This window comes from Prunus mume, linkage group LG5 (assembly GCF_029339155.1).
Source record: "Prunus mume cultivar Tortuosa linkage group LG5, ASM2933915v1, whole genome shotgun sequence".
In the NCBI taxonomy this organism is placed as follows: Eukaryota; Viridiplantae; Streptophyta; class Magnoliopsida; order Rosales; family Rosaceae; genus Prunus; species Prunus mume.
Genome location: NC_142702.1, coordinates 14,697,671 through 14,722,960, shown reverse-complemented (window position 1 = coordinate 14,722,960; position 25,290 = coordinate 14,697,671). Strand labels below are relative to the sequence as shown.

At 36.0% G+C, this 25,290-nt stretch overlaps 3 protein-coding genes and 2 pseudogenes across 5 annotated transcripts in view; 3 read left to right on the top strand and 2 right to left on the bottom strand.

The window, feature by feature from the left end:
- The window catches only part of LOC103331321 (uncharacterized), a 41,620-nt gene extending 23,074 nt beyond the window's left edge, over positions 1–18,546 (bottom strand). The window contains exons 1-3 of one of the 2 annotated variants that reach the window (XM_089053063.1): positions 18,322–18,537; positions 18,050–18,232; positions 14,314–14,911 (exon numbers count right to left, since the gene is read on the bottom strand). In XM_089053063.1, the coding sequence (XP_088909189.1) occupies positions 14,459–14,911; positions 18,050–18,214 (618 nt within the window). In that variant the 5' untranslated portion in view covers positions 18,215–18,232; positions 18,322–18,537 and the 3' untranslated portion in view covers positions 14,314–14,458. Of the gene's footprint in view, positions 1–14,313; positions 14,912–18,049; positions 18,233–18,321 lie in introns of those variants that run through there. The other variant, XM_089053064.1, reaches the window with a different exon arrangement.
- Positions 454–9,718, top strand: LOC148917058 (uncharacterized; annotated as a pseudogene). Its single transcript, XR_016127322.1, has 18 exons — positions 454–566; positions 691–746; positions 891–996; positions 1,081–1,139; positions 2,090–2,152; positions 2,231–2,286; positions 4,168–4,248; positions 4,512–4,645; positions 5,017–5,127; positions 5,220–5,270; positions 5,418–5,521; positions 7,027–7,118; positions 7,321–7,452; positions 7,550–7,796; positions 7,917–7,995; positions 9,166–9,240; positions 9,345–9,392; positions 9,703–9,718. The product of XR_016127322.1 is annotated as an uncharacterized LOC148917058 (transcript).
- On the top strand, positions 7,205–14,351 carry LOC103331306 (glutamate receptor 2.2-like; annotated as a pseudogene).
- Positions 16,770–17,699, top strand: LOC148917057 (uncharacterized). Its single transcript, XM_089053062.1, has one exon. The coding sequence runs from the start codon at positions 16,812–16,814 to the stop codon at positions 17,574–17,576; it is 765 nt and encodes a 254-aa protein (XP_088909188.1). The 5' UTR covers positions 16,770–16,811; the 3' UTR covers positions 17,577–17,699.
- Positions 18,547–21,175: 2,629 nt separating the features above from the next.
- LOC148917056 (protein DA1-like) lies at positions 21,176–24,534 on the bottom strand. The gene is made up of 7 exons (XM_089052360.1): positions 24,418–24,534; positions 24,225–24,320; positions 23,530–23,730; positions 22,917–22,961; positions 22,256–22,362; positions 21,642–21,700; positions 21,176–21,483 (listed from the first exon to the last, which is right to left on the bottom strand). Exons 1-7 carry the CDS (start codon positions 24,532–24,534, stop codon positions 21,176–21,178), a joined length of 933 nt encoding a protein of 310 aa, XP_088908486.1.
- Between the last annotated feature and the right edge of the window lie 756 nt (positions 24,535–25,290).

Here is a 25,290-nt window from a genome sequence, read left to right as displayed (position 1 = left end):
ACATTTTTATTTTATTTTTTATAATACTAGTTGAAATCAATTATCAGAATGGTTTGGTTATAGTTAGAAAAATTGATAGTTTACCCTTTTAAATCAAAAAAGATAATTTTCTTAAATAATTGCATAGAATAGATTATAAAAGAGTCAACTGCAAGACCATTAAGTACAAAATTTTGGTCCCAACAGAAAAAAAAAAAAACACAATATTTTGTTGGGCAAAGTAGTCAAATTGGTTGTATCAAAGTAATTTACGGGCTTTCGTCCGTAAAACAGAAAAAAAGTAATTTACGGGCCAAACGATGGGGATGATAATTGGGCCATTAGCTTGATCCAGACCGTCTGCAGAGAATGAGCCCACGTCCACGTCAGGTGTCCGTGCCGCTCATCTCACAAACTTGAAGAAGAGAAAGTTATAATTGTTCAAAATTCTACTCGCAGAAGAAGGAAAAGAGAATGGCGAATCAACATTCGTCATGTTCTTCCTTGCTCGAATTCCAGTGCTTTTAGTTTTTTTATTGTTGTTGTTATCTCCCACAGTTCTCGCCAAGTCTCGTCGCCCAATCTCTGTAATGCTTCTGTTTCGACTTTCTATTAATTTCTTATCTGATACTAATACTATGCTTGTGGGATTTTTGTTTCTTTTTATTAATTCTGAATTTTGATGGGTTTTTGTATGTGGGTATTTGGCAGGATATTGAGACGAGGCAGAAGAAGAACCAATGCCATTGCTATTGAGACGAGGAGAGGTATCAACCTCCTCCTCTATTTTTGATTTCCCATTTACTATTTTTTTGTGCTTTTCCTAGTAGTAAGCATATTGTCAGCTTGCAAATCATAGATATGATAGTGCTCTGATTGCTCTTTTTTTTTTCCTTACACTATGGGAATAGCGGATTGTGGGGTTGGCAATGTAAGTCTTCTTTGATAGCAAAAGAGAATTGTGCTTTGCGATGCCTTTCTTCAACTTGTTATGAGCTTGTCTACGAGAGTGATCCGGTAAGATGGACTATTTTATACTCTCCTTTGTTGGCTTGGTTCCGTTATACTTATTATTTTATGTGGCATGTGTTCTGGTTGTAGCTTGAAGAAGGAGGGAAAGATCTAGTTAGGGGCCAAGAGTTCAAGTACTGTATGCACAAGTAAGTTCCATGTCTTTAGGGATATTAATTTTTTTTTTTTGCTGTACTATTGAGTTGATGCAACATGATAATTAGAATTTTGAAGATAACATAAGGGCCATAGTTGAAAAAATGTAGTTTTTACATTTGATTACTGGATTTTTGAAGGGATCAATGGTAAAGATTGCTGAGAACATCAAATCACCAATTTTTATTTTTATTTCCTTGGAAAAAAGGACTTTTCTTTTTCTTTTCATTAGGAAAAGAGGTTGAGAACTGCCAACTGGTTCACTAAGAAGGTGAAAAATCAAGGCTCTTTTTCCTGAATGTAAGAATGTAGGCTTGGCTGCTCTTGTATCCTGTATATGAATATAGAAAACTTGAGATGATTGCGATACCTTAGCCAACAGTACAAAATTGATTTGGCTGATTGAAGTGTTTTACATTTTGCAGTTGAGTGTTGGGGCACTTTAGGGACTTAATTCTTTGTTGGGTTTTCATATTTGCTTGTGTTAACCCCCCTGTGGGCTAATTTGTCTAGTATAGACACTGAGGTTGTGTCGCGATGGGTTAAAGGTAGTAATAGTCAAGGGCAGTTGTTGGACCAGTCTAGGACCTCTTAAAAGACACAATTTCTGGTATTATACTGAAATATATCCTCAGAACTGTACTGACTAGCAAATAGTTGGCATTCATAAAGATCCCCTACCTAACGGAGGTTGGCGAGCTGAGTATCGCACTATCATTTGACATCTGGGATAAATTCTTGAACCTTTCCCTTCCTTCTAAAATGTTATTATAATGGTATCCAGGGAGTCGATATGCCTGCGGAATGATGCTGTATAATAAATCTCGTGTCCTAATAAATATTGTAAATTTGCTTATCTTGAATGTATGCTAAAGTGGTAGCTACGGTTGAACTGCTGCAATGTTGCACGTTGGTTTTAAGATTGGTTAGCTTTATTTTGCAGAAAGAAGAAGAAGGGTCTGTCCATCAGGAAGCAAAAATGCCATCTGTGCCTGATCGCGATACGGTAGCATTTTCTTGCTTATTTATTAACAATTTTCCAGCTGATGTTGGCTGTAAATGTTGAACTCTTGATCCATAACAGCTTCTGTCAATGGAAGAATTACGTGAAAAACGTCTGCTTGATCCGCGTCTTCCAAGGTAAGATATATAGTTGCATTGTAGTTCTCTGCTATATGCAATCAAGCCTGTTCTAATTTTGCCTTGTAATTTACTCATTTGTTTTTTTCTTCTTTTTCCTTTCTGGGTATTGGGGGGTTCAGTTGGGATTTCTATATAAACTATGTTTTTAGAGTATAGTTGAAACAGTCACATAGCTATACATTTTACATTTTTAGCCTTCTGGAACAGAATATCCTGTCGGAACAGAACAATTTCAAACCATTAATTCTGTTATGATCGCATGATTTGTGAAGAGAGAGAGTTTATGTTAACAATAACCAAAGCTTTGACAATAACCAGAGCTGAAGGTCTCAACTTGACCCAAAGGTCCCAACTTGACCCAAAGGGGAAGAAGGAAAGAGAGACCAGAAAACTTACCTGGTCAAGATTCGAAGAAGCAGTCGAGAGAGAGAGAGAGAGAGAGAGAGAGAGAGAGAGAGCTGGAGTTGCGAACGGGAGAGAGAGCCGGACTCGCTGTTTCAGTTTAGCGAATGACTTATTTTGCAAAGGCAGTTTCAGCCTGTATAAGGAGAGCGAGTGAGGAGGTTTTTTAACCGTTGTACTCCACAATCTCTTTTAACTTAGTCCCATTTTACCAATGTCTTGAGAACTTACTAACTTAATTAACATAATTTACCAAAAAACACACACTAAATTAATAGAAGGTTGGCATCATGATGATGCATACACTATGGTTTTGTTATTCATGTGGATAGATTCTCTTTTAGCTTCTTTTTGCGATGATAGTTAACTCTTGTATCTTTTCCTTGTAGTCAGTCAATGTTCTTTGTGGTTCTTAACGAACAGTACCAAACAAGAAAAAATAATGGAAGAAGAAGGAAAACTAATAAGAAAATTGAAAGAGCCTATCTTTGGAGGGTGGTTCATCTTCTGTAGAGAGATAAAAACACGTTGTATAAAATCTTTGCCGTAGAGGTTGGACTTATGTTGGCCTTTATTATTTATACCTAAACCCTAAAAGTTCTCCAAACTCCGACACTCAATTAAATCCTTCCAAATCCATCTCATTTTGAAAACAGGTAAATTTATTTGGATTTTTTCCAAGTTCTAATTAAATACACCTACATTTATATGGACATTTTAAAAGTTCAAATAAGTCTAAATTGAATACACCCAAATTTTTATAAACCTTTTAAAAATTCGTTAAAATCTAAATTGAATACACCCGAATTTTTTAAGTCGGTTAAAATATTATTGAATGCTAATTCAATACGCCCCTGAATGTTTTAGATTACTTAAAAATTCTGATTGGAGGGTTTAGAATCCAACTCATCTGAATACAGCTGAACTTTTCCTTCAGAATCTTTGAAATCTGAATTGAAGAAGAAGCCCCTTCTCTTCCTAATACAAAAATATTAAAAGAAAAGAAAACAAGACAGAAAAATAGCAACACCAACTCATTTCTCCTCCACGAGGACGCGGACGACGACGACCATCCGCAGGAGCTTCCCAACCATGATTTTAAACAAAGAAAACACTCTTCTTCTCTATAGCTCCTTCATACTCAGTAGCCCCTCGTCAATTCTTCAAAACTAGAAACACAGTGAAAGAGAAAGAGGGAAGATGGATATAGAGTTTGAGGCGAGGGTGAAACCTCTGGAATTCAAAGTGAAGGCAATGTCACGTGAGTCGCCGTCCCAGAAGGCGGGTCACGTGCTCGACGCCGACCTCCGCTCCCACTGGTCCACCGCTACCAACACCAAGGAGTGGATTCTTCTCGAGCTCAACGTACCTCCTCTCCCTTCCTCCCTTCCTACTCTAACCCTAACTCCAATCCAGCCTATTTTATGATTCACATAATTTTGATTTAGTTTAAATTTTGTCTTCTGGGTTTGGTAGGAACCTTGCTTGTTATCGCACATACGAATTTACAACAAGTCTGTGCTCGAATGGGAAATTTCAGTTGGCTTACGCTACAAGGTTAGTCAACTGCTTTTTTGTTTGTTTGTTTTTGTTTTGAGTATGGGAAATTTCATTTCTTTGTCTAACTCGACTCATGAAAGTTGTTTGCTTTGAATCCACTTTAGCATCTGTGGTATCTTAACATAATTGATTGTATATGATTTAAGGGTAATGTGAACTGCTGATATAGCTTCAAGCTTCAGTTCTGCATGTTTTAGATGAATTTTCTACCAAGTTGTTTGCTCTGGGGTTTTTACTTTATTTTGTTTTTGAACAGCCAGAGACATTTGTAAAAGTTCGCCCATGTTGTGAAACACCGCGACGCAACATGATCTATCCCATGAACTATACTCCCTGTCACTACGTGCGAATATCTTGTTTGAGGGGAAATCCCATAGCTATTTTCTTCATACAGGTATGATATGGGAATTATATCTGCGACATTATTGATTTGATCTGCCTTAGCATATGAAATATGAATAAATCCATATGTGCTTGCTTGCGATAAATTTCATTTATCAAGCTCTGATTTTTTGCGCCCCATGCCACACCATTTGTCCTTCTGTTATAGCTACCTCTCCAATGAAATAACAAGTCCATTCCCAATCGTTTGAAACTCCTAACTTTTCTGCAGTTTTGAATATATATACATGTATATAGATATATAAATATATTATTTCTCTTCAATTATGTCCTGCCTAATAACGATCCCATCATGTGATTAATGAATCACATCTGGTCTCAGATTTATTGGCACTAAGGTTTCTTATATTTCTACCATTTCAGCTTATTGGGGTTTCAGTGACTGGCCTGGAACCAGAGTTTCAACCAGTTGTTAACCACTTGTTTCCATCCATTATATCTCACAAACAAGATGCCCATGATTTGCATCTTCAGGTGGATCCAATTGTGCTATCTATAATGTTTATTGTGTACCCTGTTTTTGTATTTTTATATCTCTCTGGCTTCTGATGCCTACTAGTTTGTAGTTGCTTAAAGACATGACAAGTTGGTTGCTTGTGCTCCTTCCCCAACTTGAGGTATATTCATTTGTCTCAGATTTGTATATAATTTCTTTTCTTTCTGCTTTAGTCCCATATTTTTCATTGTCTCTTACCCTTATCTGATTTTCTTCTATTTTCTATTACACTGATGGCATTTTCTATGCACCCCTTTCTTGCAAACAGTGCAGGCAGACCTTAACAGCTTCTTGGATGCTGCTGAACCTAATTTACGTTTTCTTGCTATGCTTGCCAGTCCTTTTTATCCCATACAATCTTGGGAATGAAAGGTATGTACCTGCTTAATATGTTTCATGCATGCTATCTCCCAAATCCAGCTTGCAATGGTCTTTGCTCGCATGTTGTTACAGATGATGTATATACTTTATCTTCATGCCTTTGCAACTCTATTGCTTAATTTTTGAGAGCACAAAGTGATTATTTAGAGTATTCTATGGTAAAGAATTTCTTATATGCTTGCTATCTAGACTATTCCCTTTTCGTAATTTAATGATAACTATAGAAATATTCTGGAGTGTCTTGGTTTTATTTTATTTTGAGCTTATAAGAGTTGAATATTTGACTTTTGGAATGAGAATTGATTTGAAGAACAAATTTTTTTCAGTTTCAAACCTTACAATCCTGTTTGTATTATCTGTTACTGCTCCTTTATCATGTTTTATGGAATATATACATCTACCTTGATTTCCTCTTTCACCTTGATGCAAAATCGAGGTGACAGAGGGTGTTAAAAGGTCCTTAAAGGAAAAATAATTGATGACACGTTTTGGGGTTGGTTGTAGGTAGTAGGGTTTTAAGTGGCAATCTGTGCAAAGGTTATTTTAGACAGATGTACAGGGATATTTTTATTTTTGGGGGTCAAATATCCAGGGATTATATGGGAAAGAAGTGTAGGAAGTTTAGACCCTTTAGGGTAAAGATATCAGCTGATGTAATTAGAAGATTGTTGTTTGGAGGTTTGACTGGTAATCAAAGGAATTTTGTTGGGTGCTGTTATTGTACTAAAATCAAGTCTGGTACTAGTAGTTCAAGCTCTTTTGTTTGGTTAGTTTTGGTTGATAAAATGAATTAAAGGATTGGAGTTTGTTAATTGTGCGAAGTCTTGGCTTTGAAGGTCAGACACTGATTTGAAAGAGTTTCCTGAAAAAGCGCATATTGGCATCCGAATATGTTGTGCGTATATTAGTTCGGCAGGCTAAATGCTACTCTACATTACCCGAATGGGGGTCTTTGGCAGGTTAAATGCCAATCTAGCTTTATGAGATTGGGGCCTGCCTTCTGCTTGGTCCATTAGTTCATGTAGAGGTCATAAACCTTATCCTGTATTTAACTTAACTCTAAAAATGAGCTAAAATCATTGGAAATTCATATATTTCTTTCAAGCCCAAGAATTACAGGCCAGTGTTAAGGTGCAATAACGAAGCACTTTCTCCTTTTTCCTGTTCCAATGTTTAGTAAAGCATGTTCCCATCAAATAATTGATTTCCAGTGGTTCAACAATCGAAGTCGTTACTAATTAAGTCATCTAAAAGCTGCATTAAACATTTTGCACATCAGATGTCTATATGACAACGATCATTTTTGGGAATGACACATTTGAAACATTTTGTTAAGTTTGCTGTTAGCCGTAAATTTGACTTTGTTCTATAATTTTTGGCGTTTCAGTCATCATTGCTCATGTAGATCTCTCATCTTTTTGCACTCTGTTACACATTTAGGTCACTCAGCTATGCCAATGTACTTACTATAATGTTGTCTTGTATTGATACTGCAGGACAGCTGCAAAGTCTTAAGGCAATATCTCAGACTCTGGTTTCTTAACATAATCAGCTGTCATCAGCCTTAACCGTGTCTTCTAACTTTGAGGTATCTTTTGTGCTCTTTTTTTTTTTTTCTTCATCATTGTCTTCTTTTCTTTTTGCCTTTGACTTCACATGCAAAACTTTATTCCAATGTTCCCCTCTCTGGACTGTAGAACGGTGTCCTGTATAGAGGATTGATATTAAATGAACTTTTCATTATTTATGGTCTTAGATGATTTATAGCTTGCTCCTTTTATTGTATGCAGCCATGAAGATCACGCGGCACTTCACCTTTCATCCTGTCAACATCCAGTTCTATAGTATTCCGTGCAGATGCAATTTTTGTGCTGTTGAGAAAGGCATACGAAGATTCTGATTTAGGAATTGTTTGTAGAATGGTAATTAATGGGTCTCCTCACTTTTTCCTTTTGATGGTCGTTTGGCATGGTTTTAATTTTACTACATGGTTGGACACGTTTATGCTTTTGATCTCAGGCTGCTAGAGTTCTGCATAAGCTTATAGAGCCTGTGGCACATGAAGGATCAACACCTCCTGGTGAAGTGACATATGGAGATGAAGCAGTAAAATCAGAAATAACTAATCCGGCTCCTTTAGTTGATTACTCAAACTTGTTTGGAGAAGAGTTCTGATGATCACTGGGACTCAAGCTATCTTAACATCTTGGATATAGGAGCAGTGGAGGAAGGGATTTTACATGTTCTTTATGCTTGTGCGTCACAGGTTGATTACAGCAATAGCGATATTAAACTCAATAAGCATCCTCTGCTATTCTGATGTCTGTTTTTTGTTCGCTGCTATTCTGATCTATCCACTTACAATTTAACCTGTGATGTTTCTCAGCCTCAGCTCTGCAGCAAATTAGCAGATAGGACTTCTGACTTCTGGTCTGCGTTACCGCTAATTCAAGCATTACTGCCAGGTTGATTGTCCCACCTAATCGCTCTTCCTAGTAATTGTCATGTCATATAGATGTCCTAATAGTTTGAAGTTCCACACTCATTCTTAAAAGTTTTGGAAACCAGAATTCTGTCTTTCTGGTTAAACCCTAATGTGTGCCTTCTGAAATGTTGCTTTGCAATAAGTAGTTTTATACTTAATCAGACAATAATACAGACATATATATGTGTTTATTTTTTAATGTTTTCTTCTTGGTCTGAAGTGGTAATTATTTTCTACTTCTGTTTTTTATGTTTAAGCTTAGGTTCGTTGACCAATTGACTTGGTCTAGTTTGTTTCCACTTCTTCTGGGGAACTCTTTTTTTCTTTGTTTGCTTTCAAAGATTAAGTTTTCCAGTATTACGCATAATGGTTTTCTAATACTTTTTTTGCAGTAAATTCAAAATATGGATTTCATTGATCTGATTTCTGAATTTTACTGAGAATTCTGGGGTGATTTCTGGTTGATCAATTTGTTTCACATGTTCTTCTTTGGGTTTTATAGCACTTCGTCCCTTTGTTAGCCGTCCATCTGACATTATTGATGATAGTTTCTCTCAATGGAAACAACCAATTGTTCAACAAGCCCTCTCCCAGGTTGTGCTTAATGTTAATGAAAATTGGCTTGGTAAATTTGATATGTATTTTGACCAGTAGATCATATTATTCTGATCATGGTGTTATTACTGCAGTTTGTAGCAACATCGTGTTCATCATTATACCGTCCACTTCTTCATGCTTGTGCTGGCTATTTATCATCATATTCACCATCGCATGTTAGTGACTTTGCTTATTATTATTAGCCTGCTTAGAATTCTATCCTCGCCTATTCATCTCTATTTCTAATACTTTTTTTAAAAATTTTTTATATGTGAGAATGAGAGAAACATTCTTTGCATTTAAGAATATGACCAATGGGATGAAAAATAATATTCTGTTGATGTAGAAAAGGATGACATTGGTTGGTTCAAGGAGTATAAATGGAAATAAGTTTTGTTTGCTTGTGAGAATGTTTGATATTTTTCGTGGATACTTATACTTATAGCAGTATATATTCCATAAATATAACTTCTAATAAGCACAAACCCGTACCCTATTGAAATATATTGTTCTCACTTGGGAACAAACTGTGTTTACCTGTTTTGTCTTGCAGGCTAAGGCTGCATGTGTTTTGATTGATCTCTGTTGTGGCGTGCTAGCACCTTGGCTAAGTCAAGTGGTTGCAAAGGTTTGTCTGAGTCTGATTTCTTTTGCTGTAACTTTCTCATAGTGTGGTTTAGTTCTCCCGTGTGTTTACACTTCTATTCGAACTTCTTTTTGGTTTGAACACAGGTTGATCTGGCTGTAGAGCTTCTAGAGGATCTTTTGGGTGTAATTCAGGTATGCTTTTCAATTATTTGAACAAAAAATATTAATGTTATAATGCTCTTATGTTTCATCTCAGATTGTCAAAGGTAAGGAAGATAGGTTGAGCCATATATGCATAAGATCAAACTTTGATGAAGTGACAACTGGGTCAGCTGTTAAAGTTTCTTGTTTTTGCACATGAGATATTTTTGGGTTCTAATAAATAATAAAACTTTATCGAGGATAGAGTACTAGGTTTACATGAACTTTGAATGTTATGCATTTTCTGACAGCTAGCTTTTGTTTTCATTATGTAAAAACTCTGTCATTGCTCTTGTTTTAGGGTGCTCGCCACTCCTGCTTCGTGCTCGTTCTGCCTTAAAATTCATTGTTCTGGCTCTCTCTGGTCACATGGATGATATGCTAGGAAAGTATAAGGTACTGCATTCTGTTTGGTTTTCTTGTCATCATGATTGGTAATTTAAAAGTTTATCTGCTTCATTGTTTTGGTATATATTTTAGTGTCTTGGATAGCCAGAGGGCTCAAATGTTTCTGTTTGGATAGTTAGAGTGTTAGTTTTTTGTAATGTCATTGTCAATTATCCCCTTTGGTATTCTTGAGATTTATAACCGCCACATAAGCTTACTTTTATTTATTGAGTTAAAAAAATCTTTCTATAATGGCTATGTTTCTTTTTAAAAAAGAAAAAAAGTAAAAAAAAAGAGAACTTATTTTTTTGTGTACTTTTTTCTGTTTTCGGGAAGTTAAGCGTAGGATACTCATTTTGTGGAGATACTAGAGCCTTTCCTTGATCCTGCTGTAGGAAGATTGAAGGGAATAATAAGCCTTTGGAGATCTGTCTTCTGCACATCCAGAAAAGCAGGAAGAGAATTGTGTTATTGCCCTCAATGTAATTCGCACAGCAGTGCAGAAACCAGCAGTTCTTCCTTCACTGGAATCTGAATGGAGGCGTGGATCAGTTGTTCCTAGGTAATAATACATGCCTGTCTTAAGGAAAATTTATAATAACTAGTTTTAAACGGGAGTGGGGGATATTTGTATAAAAAAATTGATTATAATTGCTATTTTGACTTGTTGGCTTTGCCTGCTCAACTCTTACTTTATTCAAATTCATGTTGTTCAAATGTATATGAAATTCCATATGGCTCTGAAGAAAAGATGAATAATCTTCTATTTATTGTTACCACAGTTCACAATGCATGAATAATCTTCTATTTACTCTTACCACATTTCACATTTCACAGTTCACAATGCACAAGTGAATGTTATCCTGTTGTTTCCCGCATACCGCTTAATTTACAAAGGTTTCGCGCCTTCCTTGCACTAAGGCACAAATATTGGTATTAATTAAACGATTAATTTATATTTCTCGTTATCTTGGCTTTAGAACAAGAATCATGGAAGTTAGCCTAAGTTGATGAAAGGAACTACTGTGGACGAAGAACCTTTCTTTAAGACCGCAATAGCACATGAGCATTTTAGCCTGTTTCTATAACATTGATAACTGTAAGAACAAATTGGGCTCTTGTTATTGTGGTTATCATCGTTATAGAAACAAGCTAAAATGTCGGCGCGGTTTTAATTTCCAATGATCTTCTTTTAATTGATAAATTCCTTTATTAGTAGAAGATTTTGATCGATCAGTGGTCTCACCTAGATTGGGGATAGAGCAATTGTTTTGTGATTAGGAAAATATTTGTTAAAAAATGCTTGGGTCATCTCTGCCCAAGAACATATGGACCTGGCCCTTGATGAATATAACCAACTTTTAGCTTTCTCTTTTAAGGAAAAAGGGAAAAACTTTAACCTTATGAAATTAAGCCTATCAAGTTGACCATTACCATTGTAAAAAGTGCCAATAGCCTCTTCAAATTCCCTAACATGCACATAAGGATTGCCACATAAAAACAAGTTGACCATTCTGATATATATATGTATATATATATATATATTCTCTATGAATCACATAAAAACAAGAGAAAATGGAGTTTCAAGGGAAGAAAAAGCAAACCATGCTTTGCTTCTCATTTGTGACCTCCTTGTCCATCCTCGGATACTTCTTGTGTGCTGCAACTAAAGACACGCATTACGATAGTCGACCCACAATCGTGGAAGAGGTTCACGTTGGGGTGATTCTTCATATGGAATCAAGGGAAGGGAAGATTGTTCACAGTTGCATTACTACAGTCCTGTCTGATTTCTACCAGATGCATAATAACTACACCACAAGAGTGATTCAACACACTAGAGATTCCAAAGCAAAACCTCTAGACTACATGCTCTATCAGCTGGTGAGCCATTCTACACACTAGTTGTGTTTTTTACTACATCTTCTTCTGAAGCCTAGTAAACAAGGTCACAATTTCAAAGCCTCTAAACTTGTCAGTTTCTCTGTTGACGTCTGAATTAAATATATTGTGGAATTACAAAGTAGTCTCTAAATTAAAGAAACAGAACAGAAAGAAGAAACAACATGATGGATCCAGTGGTAAACAGAGAATAGTTTCTTCTAGGGATTTCTGAAACCTATGGTTAATAATCTTAACTCCCATGTAGGCAATACTCTGATTTCAACAGAGCTACTTCATTATTATTTGGGGTTTGACATGCGACCTTAACTCTTAGGGATGCATAGGCATGGTATCACTTGCTATATGATAAATACACTTATGGTCATTATATAAGTTACTTGTTAACCAACGCAGCTCGTAATCTTTTGGACGACGTCCAAGTGCAAGCAATAATTGGTGCACAAACAAGTATGGAAGCAAACCTTTTGGCAGAGTTAGGAGAAGAAGCTAAAGTACCTGTGATGTCTCTTTCTCAACCTAGTCCTTCTCCCTCTCCCTCTAACAAATATCCCTTCTTTGTTGAGATCACACAGGATGAAACTTCTCAAATTATGGGAATCAGTGCCCTGATTGAAAAGTTCCAATGGAGGGATGTTATCCTTATATATGAGAACACGAAATACGGGAGAGACATCATTCCTTCTTTGGTCATTTCCTTACAGGAGAAAAATGTGTAAATTTCATTTGCTACCTCCTCAAGAAGCGAACAAATCATTGAAGACCTCCAAAAGCTAATGCAACTGAATACTAAGGTTTTTCTCGTGCACATTTCACATTTACTTGTGCCTTGCCTTTTCTTAAATGCAAAAAGATTAGGAATGATGGGTCAAGGTTATGCTTGGATATTATGACATCAAGTAGCATGAATTTCCTGCATTCCATGGATTTATCTGTAATTGAGTCAATGCAAGGAGTAGTAGGTTTGAAGTCTTGCATTCCAGCATCAAGGAGCCTCCAAAATCTTACTTCGAGATTGAGGAGGAAATTTTACATGGAGGAGGCCAATGTACAAGTAAGGGAGTTAAGTGCAGATGCAATCTGGGCATATGATGCCACTTGGGCTCTAGCAGAAGCAATTGAGAGGGAAGGATAGTAAATTCTACAACTAACCAGCCATACACCAAACTAGACTACCAGATGATATAAATAATACGAGGTCCTTCGGACATGGAGTTCTGCTTCTTAGAGAGATATTGGAAGGTAGATTTAAAGGTTTAAGTGGTGAAACTCGGTATCCAAATGGGAAACGAAATTCAGGGGCATTTGAGATAGTAAAGTTGGGCTTTTGCCTTGTGTAGAAGGAAACATAAAGGAGTCCCACCTGCTTCATACCAAAAGAAAGTTAATTTCCACTGGTGATCTGGAGACAATCATATGGCCTGGAGGATCAACAACAGTCTTGAAAGGTTCCAAGAATCAATTGAGTGAAGTAAAACTAAGAATTGGCTTGCCAGTGAAGTAGGATTCAAGGACCTTGTGTGCGTGGACTATGATCTTCAGGGCAGTAGAACATATGTCACTGGATTTTGTATAGACGTGTTCAAAGCTGCAATTGGTGCTCTGCTATATGAAGTACATTACGAGTTTATTCCATTTCAGGATGCCAATGGACATTCTGCTGGAACTTACAATGATCTTGTGCACCAGGTTTATCTCAAGGTACACTTGGTTGTTGGTTTCTGGTAGAATGCAAACAATTAATGGCCCAAATCGTGGTAGATTAAATCTACATTCTAAGTAGCTTAAGTTGATAGGGGCAGTTGACAAAACTTAACATGATGGTATCCAAGAAACTGACCTTGTACAAACACACACAAAAATAAAATGGCATGTGTCTGGTTCGTAGTGTGCTTCTATTAGGTAAGTCTAAATTTTGATCTTGATAATGGACAAAAATATTGTTCTGTCTTAGTATATTATTTTTGGTGATTTTTACTTCTTGTTATATACAGAAATTTCTAACTAACTTCATTACTGATTTTCGTTGCCACATATTTGGGTGCGAATAACATAGAAATACGATGCTGTTGTTGGAGATACGACAATCACATCGAACAGGTCCTTATATGTTGATTTTACAGTACCATATACGGACTTAGATGTGGGAATGATAGTCCCAAATGAAAAGGAAAACATGTGGATTTTCTTGAAACCTCTTTCTGCAGATCTCTGGATAACAAGTTTGTGTTTCTTTATGGTAACTGGTTTGGTTGTGTGGCTAATTGTGCGTCCAATTAACCAAGAGTTCCAGGGTTCGCCCTCACGGCAAATTGGAACTATATTCTGGTTCTACTTCTCAACCCTTGTTTTTGCTCATAGTAAGTGCTCTGTCTCACTTCTTCCAATTATGTAAAAAAGTCTTCCTGCTAATTAAATGGTCAATGCAGTATTTGTTGAGATCTCGAGGGGTGATTCATCTTGGGAATTAAGGCAAGTAAAAGATTTTACAACAGATATTTGAAACCATGAGTACCGTTGAATAAAGTTGAGTATTACATCATTCAGATGGAAGAATAGAATTAATTCCAGTTTATCATAAGGCTTTATTAGATTGGAGAAGTTGTCAAACAACTTGGCAAAATAGAGCAAATAGGTTACTTCATTAAAAACCACATAACAACGTACATAGTAAAGGCTAGAATGTTAATGGCGGCCTCATTAAAACCTTCTCGGGGAAAACCCCTTGGGACAAAACCCAGAGAAGGAAAGAGTACCAATCCATATAATTAAACTAGAATAGAGTACCAATAAGTCTTAGTATTTAACCTAATAGTAAAATAGAAACTAATTAAATTACAGATAATGTGGAAATCTGGCCACAATATGGACAGGCCACATATAAATAACAACTGGGATATCCACATACATGGCAACTGAGGACGTGTGGAGGACTTGGGATTTGGAGGTGCTGTTGGTGTTGGTCTGGGCCAATCATTAGCAGATGGTGAGGGTGCTGTTGGTGGGCCAGAATCCACAGGAAACGGCGTCGTTGGAATGTCCCCATTCCTTCTCATTCCCCATTCATAGTAGAGTGAGCGCAATCTAGGTGAGAACAACCAGAGAAGAAATGACACGATTGCTACCATGACCAGGCAAAAGAGAACAAGTTGGATCCTAAACTTGATGTTGCTTCTTGGTGGCAAGCTAGGTGGTGGTGCCCCTTCAAAAATCACATTCCCCTGCACCACATAGTATAAAGCAAGAAAGACAACATACATTTCAGTTACAAGATCTGACTGCTACTAACCAAGCAGATGACTCTAAGCGTCTTCTTCTAATTCTTGTGATATCTTCTAGCAATAGAAGCACATAAATATAAACATTGAACTATTATCTAAACAAGATGTGCAGTCCTGATTGATAGTCTTGCCAACTGAGAAGTAGAAATGTTAACAAAAGAATAGAACTATGTTTGAATATATCTCATACTCTAGGCTGATCACATAACAGTAAGTGTCGAAGTCTCAAAATATGATGACATTCATTCATATAGAGCACACAATAGATGCCTAACTAGAATCTCAAGCCAATAATTGACAAAATATATCTCATACTCTAGGCTGATCACATAACAGTAAGTGTCGAAGTCTCAAAATATGATGACATTCATTCATACCGAGCACACAATAGATGCCTAACTAGAATCACAGGCCAATAATTGACCAAATATATCTCATACTCTAGGCTGATCACATAACAGTAAGTGTATTTTGATGAGATTCATTCATACAGAGCACACAATAGATGCCTAACTAGAATCACAAGCCAATAATTGAGAAAATATATGTCATACTCTAGGCTGATCACATAACAGTAAGTGTATTTTGATGACATTCATTCATACAGAGCATACAATAGATGCCTAACTAGAATCACAAGCCAATAATAATTCACAAAATATATCTCATACTCCAGGCTGATCACATAACAGTAAGTGTCTAAGTGTCGAAGGGGAGGGTGAGGGAGACGAAAGGGAAAGTTGGGGGAGGGGAGAAGGAGAGGGAGGCTGAGTTGGTAAGTTGCAACAAAACATGGTTCGGTCTCATGTTTATAGCTGTTTCTGGTTGGTAAGTTGCAACAAAAAACTTGGTTTTTAAGTACTGTAGTCATTACTTATTAGTGGTTTGTTTAATCTATACCACCAACATCAAACAAGTTGTAGCAGATATAATTGTGTTACTTGATTAATTAATCTATTTGTCTACTGGTTTTGTTTAGATTTCAAGGGGCTTCCTTCAAAATTTTGCGAGGATCATCTCTCAAAAACAGGGTCGGAAATGGTACTAGAAGATGAAGATGGCAATGAGTATGATGCTGTCTACATTGGCAAGAGAGCTGGGCTTGGTGGGGGCTGGAGAGGGTTTGCTTTGGAACACAAGTTGGATGATGGTGATGCGCTTGTGTTTGAACTGACTGAACAGGCAAGATTTAAGGTACGCTTAAATATATATTAAACAAAATTGATCTTGCAAGAGCTTGCCCTCTTATTAAAATCAACTGATTTCTGCATATAAACTACTGCTCGATCGATGTAAGCATATAGTCTAAATCTAGGAATGAAACATTTGAGGAATTAGACACTACAAATATGTTCTTAGGTAGTTCATGCATAGTACCATTCCATTATATGTTGAGGCTTAGGCTTGAACTGTGTAGTAATTAGACACTTCAAAACATATTATTATCACAGTTTTCTTTTTTTTGGACAAAATTCTTATCACAGTTTAATCATTAACTTTCAAGCTCTGAGATTCGATTATCGTTTATTTATTTTTTCAGTTTATGCCCGTTTTAAGTCATCAAATGCATCATTATCTGATGGGGCTTAGGCTTGATTTGAGAATGTATGCTTTTGATATACTTACCTGGACATCTTTGAAAGGCCAAATATTGAACTAGTAGTTGTTACGACTGCAGATCTACATAGTTAAGGCATACCCCATGCCGAGTCTAGAATGTTTCAAAAACAATGTGGACAAAGAAGAGATTACCAGTGCTGAAAAGACATCAAAGGCAGCCATGAAGACTGACTCAGAATCAAATCAGAAATGAAGGTCAAAGAGAGGTATTGTGCTTGAGATGGATGAGCCTCAAACTTCCCCAGACTCAGAACCAAATCAGAAACGAAGGTCAAAGAGAGGTACTGTGCCTGCAATGGTTGACACCAAAACTTCTCCAGACTCGGAATCGATTCAGAAACGAAGGTCAGAGAGAGGTGTTGTGCCTGTGATGGAAGACTCAAAAACTTCCCCCGTCTTGGAACCAAATCAGAGACGAAGGTCAAAGAGAGGTATGGTGCCTGAGATGGAGGACACAAAAACTTCCCCAGACTCAGAACCAAATCAGAAACGAAGGTCAAAGAGAGGTACTCTGCCTGCAATGGTTGACACAAAAACTTCCCCAGACTCGGAATCAATTGAGAAACGAAGGTCAGAGAGAGGTGTTGTGCCTGTGATGGAAGACTCAAAAACTTCCCCCGTCTTGGAACCAAATCAGAGACGAAGGTCAAAGAGAGGTATGGTGCCTGTAATGGATGACACAAAAACTTCCCCAGACTCAGAATCGAATCAGAAACAAAGGTCAAAGAGAGGTATCGTGCCCGAAATGGATGACACAAAAACTTCTCCAAAGGCTCTGCCAGATAGCCCCAAAGGTCAAGAAATCGAACAGGAAGTCAGCCCAATGAGGAAGAATGAAGTTGCTCCTAAACAAATTAGAAAGAAAGCTAAAGCAAACAGAGTTCGTAGCACAGAAAATCCAGAAGGTTGTGAAGTACAGGAAGCAAGCACAGAAAGTCTAGAAGGTTGTGAAGTCAAAAAACATGGTTCGGTCTCATGTTTATAGCTGTTTCTGGTTGGTAAGTTGCAACAAAAAACTTGGTTTTTAAGTACTGTCGTCATTACTTATTAGTGGTTTGTTTAATCTATACCACCAACATCAAACAAGTTGTAGCAGATATAATTGTGTTACTTGATTAATTAATCTATTTGTCTACCGGTTTCGTTTTGATTTCAAGGGGCTTCCTTCAAAATTTTGCGAGGATCATCTCTCAAAAACAGGGTCGGAAATGGTACTAGAAGATGAAGATGGCAATGAGTATGATGCTGTCTACATTGGCAAGAGAGCTGGGCTTAGTGGGGGCTGGAGAGGGTTTGCTTTGGAACACAAGTTGGATGATGGTGTTGCGCTTGTGTTTGAACTGACTGAACCGGCAAGATATACCACAGATTTACCACAGATTTACCACAAACTTGAAAAAATATGAAGATCTACCACAGATTTACCACAAACTCAAAAAACGAAAAAGAAACACATACATCAGCAGCGGCGGTGGGGTTGGGCGGAACATCAGCGGCGGCGGCGGGGTTGGGTGGAACATCAGCGGCGGCGGCGGGGTTGGGTGGAGGTGCAGATGCAGATGGGTGGATGTCCACTATGAGCAGACTAGCCAGCAGCAAAACAAGGGATTTGGAAGCAGCCATTGCTCTTCCTTGAAACACCTATTCATGGAAACAAATACAAATTTATACCAAAAAGTCATTGAGATCTCACCTAAACATTCCAAAATGAGTTGGGATTAATGGATTACCGTTTCTGTCCATTTCTTCTTTTGCCTACAGACATTTTGGATAGGTTTTTCGGAGAGAGAACGGAGAGGCGAGGAGGAAGAAGAAGAAAAAATAGTACTCTGGCCACTGCGTGTGAGGAGGGAAAAAATAGGATACTCTGGCCAGTGCTTGGTAAATGTCAGAGAGAGAGAGAGAGAGAGAGAGAGGAATTATGAACATGTTTTGGTTTTTTGCTAAATAGGAATTGTGACCTAGTTATTCATAGAATACCATTTTTGCAATGTGGGCCAAGCCAATCTGCTCCTTAGAGCGGTTCTAGCAATGAGCTGAGCCCAAGGCTGGGGGAAAAAAAACAAAAAGCTGTTTCCAGCGGTGAGCCTGGGCCCGGGGGGGAGGTGGGTCCCACGAACTCGAGCTGGCCGAAGGCAGCTTCAGCCCGAGTCCAAAACGAGGCGATGTCGATCTTCTGATCCCGATTTGATTTTTTTCTGTTGCCACGTGGCGTCGTCTAGGCTCTCCGATCTTATTTTTCCTCCAATCCAACAAAGAATTTTTTTGCAATAAAATACTGGAAAAATTCGAAATTTTTTAAAAATACCCAAAATTAATGAATTTTTTTCTATAAATACCAGCCTTTTTTTTTTTTTAAATCTGAAATTTGAAATTGAAAATTTTATCCGATTATGAGATATGAATAGTATTGACACGTAAGAACCCGAAAATATTATCCAAATTAATTATTGTGGTAAAAAAAGCTGTGAAAAAAATTAAAAAATGAATAGTAATTGCCATTTGCCATGGCAACAGGTGGAAACGGAAAATACTATTTGCAAGGCAACTACTATTCACGTGAAGTGGTGCCATAGCTCCCCCTTGCCATGGCTAAGGGCAAATGGGTGGAGTTGCTCTTATTAGAGCGGTTCCAAAGAATGAGTGAGCCCAAAGTTGGGGGAAAAAAAAAAGTCGTTTCGAGGTGAGCCCAGGGGGAGGTGGGTCCCACGAACTCTGGCCGCCCGGCGCTTTAGCTCGAGGTCCAAAACGATGGTCTTGACGTCGGCGATGCCTACCACAAGACCCACCGATTTGATTTTTTTTTTGTCACATGGCGTCGTCTGGGCTCTCCGATCTTATTTTTTCCTCCAATCCAACGGCAGCCAATATTTTTGCAATAAAATATTGGAAAAAATTCAGAAATTTTTTAAAAAAATACCCAAAATTAATGAATTTTTTTCTATAAATACCAGCCTTTTTTTTTTTATCTGAAATTTGAAATTGAAAATTTTATCCAATTATGAGATATGAATAGTATTGACACGTAGGCACCCGAAAATCTTATTCGAAAATATTATCCAAATTAATTATTGTGGTAAAAAAAGCTGTGAAAAAAATAAAAAAAATGAATAGTAATTGCCCTTTGCCATGGCAACGGGTGGAAACGGAAAATATTATTTGCAAGGGCAACTACTATTCACGTGAATAGTGGCTGCCCTAGCTCCCCCCTTGCCATGACTAAGGGCAAATGGGTGGAGTTGCTCCTACGCTGCCTCTGCTCCTTATCTTTTAATTTTGTTTTTTATTTTATTTTCTCTTTCTTCTCATTGCGTCTGTCTGGTATTTCAAGTTTTGAAATTGAACGCATTAATGTTTGAAAAGGAGATTAATTTATTCTATAACTGAAGTATATTGTAGTGTTTGATAAATTAAATAGAAAATATTTTTAAATTTTTTATTCAAAAAAAATTTAGTAGTGCCCAAAAATGTTATTATTCAATTTGTACAAAATAAATAAAATTTTCACATAAATAAATTTGCCAGTCTATTTTCATTAATTGAGCAACTTTTACTAATATTTATCATTTATTATTATTATTATTCTATATATGTATGTCATTTTTTATTATTAAAAAAATGAAGATTATGAAGATATATTTGACAATTTCATAAGTTTTCCTTTAAAAATTCGCTTTTGTTAGGGTCTTGATGAAGACTGTCTTCAAATAATTTTGATGTATGCTTGTTAGAGGTGACAAATTCCGACATGATCCGAATAATTTTGATGTATGCTTGTTAGGAATTGTGGACTTTTGTTTGTTTTGGGTAAATAGGAATTGTGGACTTAGTTTAGTGGTCATAGGTTCCCATGCTTGAAATGTGGGGCCAAGCCAAGACCACATTAGTTTTTTAGTTAAATGTGGCAAATTTTTTTTATTTTTTTTTCTAGTCTAAAATAGCAAACCCAGCACACCTCCCCCAAGTTCCAATCTACCCATGTAAATGGACCCCAACTGACAGATTTCCACCAAGTTCTAATTAACTCATGTAAATGGACCCCAACTGACAGATTTAGTGCATTGACTTGGTGGAGTTGCGTGTGAGGCACCTTCACTTTTTAGTTCACCCCATGTTCCACCACACTTTCCCAATTTTATTAACATTTAACACTTCACATAAATAAAAACAAACAAAAACTCTTCATTTACAGAAACAATTAACATTAAAAACCACACTTCCCCGTTAAATTTCTGTTTAAATTAAAACCACACCCCATTCCTCAGCTTTAAAATTCTAATTTTTTTTTTTAATATTGTAAAATTAACATCAACAATAATTTTGAAAAATTATTTGAGTATGAGATATACATGAATTGTTCTATTTTAGAGGGGAAAATTTTGGGTTTGAGTTATCTACCGATACATATGGACTTAATAGGTTTGTATGCAAGGTAAATTTAGCCCACCCTATTTTAAAATCCTGGATCCGTCTAGAAATAAGTGATAAAAACATTCAAAACTAATTAACACTAAAGTTCTCTCGCACAACTTTTCTCTTACCTGTCACATTTGGAAAAATACATCTCTATTAATTTCCTCTATATTAACAAGTTGAGTTGCTATGGATCCGAGGAGGGAGAGCCTTGTGTCGAACGATATGTTGCAAGGTTTTGTGGAGGTTAGATGTACTAACTGCCCGCTGAGCTTCTCTAAACCCATCTCCATAAATTTTGTCATCTCTCGTTGTTATCTTGTATGCATGTAATATTTTCAAATTCTTCGTAAACTCAGCCTGCTCGGTTGTGTAAGAGTCCAAATGATTCTTCCCCTCATCACAAAACCATTCCAACCACAGCTGTGCCATCACTTCACAAATACCTTCGCACACTTTTCTATCCAATTTCTTACAACCTATTACAATTTACAAGTACATAAACCATCATTTACAGAATAAAATATAGGCTCTATCATTTAAATAGCTTAACAAAAAATTAATCATTCAAAGAAAAAAAAAATGATATTTCATTACGAGATAAATAGATGAAGAAAAAAAAATATTTTATTCGAACCTTTAAGAAGTAACCATGCATGCATCATCTCATGTGCCAAGATCGCGCCCATTATAACTCTGCATGCAATAAAACATTTATTGTATAAATATGTTTTTGAGAGGAAACGAAATTGAAGGTACTATTTATTTGTTGTGATATTTATTCCTAAAGATTTCATAACTGTTATTATTTAAGAATTTTGAGAAACTGAGAGGGTCATTTTGTCTCAATACTATTTACAAATGTATAATGATGGTTATATAATATGCTCTATTATCATCAAATTACAGAGGAACTTTTAGGAGGTGATAAGTTTTAATGGAATGCAAAAATGCTTCTTCAATTTCTCTATTCTCTTATCGTTATACTAATTAAAAATCAACAAGGTAAGAGTATGTTAGCCCAAGTAGTTAAGAGCAGTTATCCTGCATTCAAAGTGCTAAAGTCATCTATGTAGGAGTTGGATGCAGAATTTCCTAAAATTGAAAATAATAAAGGAAGATGGGCTATAGCTATGAAAATAAATTAGAAAGAATGCAGTGAGAATTTGGGAATGAGGAAGTGCGAAAATGAATTTAAAATAAAAGTTTATAAACAAAAATTTATAATGAAAGGTATTTGAGAAAAAGTACTCTGGTAGTCCAAACAGAAGTAAGATTGATGTCACTTTGCCCTTGGTCAACGTCTTTTTAGCTTTCTGCACTTGAATATTATCCCCATTTTTTGAACAATTTGTAATCTGTTACAAATCAAAAGGATAAAATCATCAAACCCCAAACAAATCTTTTTTATTTTGTTTGTTTAACAACCAACACCAAACAAAATAATTACCTTATGACAAAAAAGATCCCACATTTTAATTGATATGGTAGAAAGAAAAAAAAAGCGAGCTGCAGGTTTTATTACGAGAAATAAGGAAGCTAAACCAATCATTGCAGGTACCTACGTTCTTCAGGCTAAAGCATTTGCATTTAAACAATCTTTAATGTGGGCTAATTAATCAGCTAAAACTGTCCAACATATAAATTGAAGGGGATTCAAAGACACTAATCCAAATTATCACAAAAAAGGCACATATACAATCCAAATTAGCTACCAAATTACAATCTAAAACTGGCAACTTTAGGAAAAGCTCTAACACGTCTCAATCAATGACATTTACAAGGAACGCAACATGGTAGCTAATCTTTTATTTAGGGCGTTAATAATTAAATTGTAAAGAATCCTATAGTAATTTTTTTAATAAGATTTTTCAAAACAACATAGACTATTTTAGGCCTTAATATCTCTTACCGTCCAAACTTTTCTGTGATCGAATGTGGTCAATCCAACCGCACCCTGCATATATCCAAAAGAAATACCATTAAGAATTTATCAATAAAAAATAAAAACGAAATAAATCCTTCGGTATATTAGCATCATATACTGCATTTTATTTTTATAAACGAGAGTGAGAGGAATCAAACATGAGATGTCTTTTAATATTAGAAAGAAAACTACAATTAAACTAATAGCTATCATGCATTTTGTTTACAACTCAAATATAAGTAAAAATAATAATTTATGTCTTTATGATTGTAATCTAAACATATCTTGTGATTTGATACTTTGGTTCGTTGTTTAAATAAACTTCTTGAAGAATGAAACTCACATGCTCATTCATGGGAGATGAAAATGAGATTGTCCAGTTCGGTTTTCAAAATGTTTGACTTTTTCTGATAAAAAACAAACCAAACCAGTAATTTGGTCAATTCAGTTGGATTGATGCTCACTCCCAGTTTTGAGTGTGTGCATAATGAATTCAAAAGCATTAACTATAATCATATGTTATAGATATGAGCAAGCGTAAAAATCTATTTACAACACTATTCGGAACAAATATGATTTTATTAGTTATGTTACTTACTTGTCTTTTGTCCATGTAGTTTTTGTCGACCAATAGAATAGGAATGTCCTTATCCACTTCGAGATTTAACTCTTTATAAAATTCACGCATCTTTTCAATAAGACGGTTACATTTACTTGGATCAAAGATAGCAATAGAATAGCAATCCGAGCAAAGCTTCCGGCCATCTCCAAGGTTCACATATTCCATTTGTCCTTCTGTCTGACCAAATGAAAATTTTCGTCATTAGCTTCATTACAAAAATAAAATAAAATTTAATGCCTAAAACATGAATAGGTATATTAAAAAAAACACCAAACCAAAAGTAAACATGTTAAATTACTCTCTCTACAAATTTGTTAAACGAAAACTAGCATATTGGATAAGATATACATACACACGTATCCTATAAGAGTATCTCTAATTATACCACATTTATTAAACACGTTGTTATCCACCTCTCTAATAAAAGTGGACCCTATATACACAAAAATATACTATCACAGCACACACAAAATAGGTAAACACACATCATCACAATATAATATAAAATCATAAAATTTAAAAAGAAAATTATTTGGAAATTAGACACCCTTCTTAGAAAGCAAAAGGCTAACCGAACAATATATTATGACTCTGCCTAGCTAGAGGCAACATGGAGATGGTGAACCCAGCTCCTCTCCATTGCCATTCCGAATAAAAGTCTTTCTACCAACCTGGAATCTGTTACAACCACTGCACCTCGGAGTCCCATCAACTTCATGCATCTTACAGAATTTTAAACCCCAGAATGTCAGTTGCCTCAAATTATCCTATGGGAAAAAGAAAAAGAAAAAAAATCAGAACAGAGTATGAAAGAATTGAAGAAATATATTTAGGTAGAATGGAGTTAAAATTTGGGTTGCATACCCATCTTTCAATATTTCGATTGCAAACATGGCATATTTCGAAATTTGGCGCACTGTGATAACCCAAAAACCTTGGCGAGGGCTTGTTGGGAACGCGAGAAGAGCCAGTATTTCCCATCAACCTCAAAAACTAATATATGTAGCACCAAAGCTAAGCTACAAATAATAAGCACAAAAGAAAAGTATAGGGTTTACAAGTTTTTGATCACACTCAATATGTTTTAGCAGTCTCTCCTGGGATTTTATTTGCTTATATAGACACAATTTATATTGTTGCGATATGTTTAATATGATTGATTCCTTACTCCTAGAAGGATTCCTATTTAATATGATTGATTCCTTACTCCTAGAAGGATTCCTGTAGTTACCCTTTTTTTTGAAAATTAAAGATAATAGTATTCAATAATTGGGCATAAAGATCAAATACATGTAGTTACCCATTTTAAAAACAATTAATGATAATTGTATTCAATAATTGGGCATAAAGATCAAATATCCGTAGTTACCCGTTTTATTATAGTTAACTTATTGTATTTATTGTACTAGAGTTTGCACCTTATATGTAGTTAACTTTTTTGGAGACATGCACACGCTTATAATAAAACCAAACTTATCATACGGCATGGCTATCTCCTAATTGAAGACATATTAAATTCAGTTAATTGTTTTTATCACGTAATTCCATATTTTCCCCTCATTAATAATCCACATGCTTTTTGTCATTTACAATGGTATAGACATGCTTTAACTAATTAGAATATGTTTCAGCATACATGGGTTTGCATCCTTTCGTTCACGCTGCCGAGAGAGAGAGAGAGAGAGAGAGTCTCCATGATCCGCGTGGGACCCAAGAAAACCAAACTTATCATACGGC

Excerpts from the sequence above, each read along its gene's own strand:
- LOC148917057 (XM_089053062.1), top strand. The coding sequence starts at position 16,812 with ATGGATGAGCCTCAAACTTCCCCAGACTCAGAACCAAATCAGAAACGA.
- LOC148917056 (XM_089052360.1), bottom strand. The coding sequence starts at position 24,534 with ATGGGAAATACTGGCTCTTCTCGCGTTCCCAACAAGCCCTCGCCAAGG. Across the intron at positions 22,962-23,529 it reads ACTACATGGACAAAAGACAA|GGTGCGGTTGGATTGACCAC; the intron begins GTAAGTAACATA and ends GGATATATGCAG. Across the intron at positions 21,484-21,641 it reads TGCATGGTTACTTCTTAAAG|GTTGTAAGAAATTGGATAGA; the intron begins GTTCGAATAAAA and ends AAATTGTAATAG.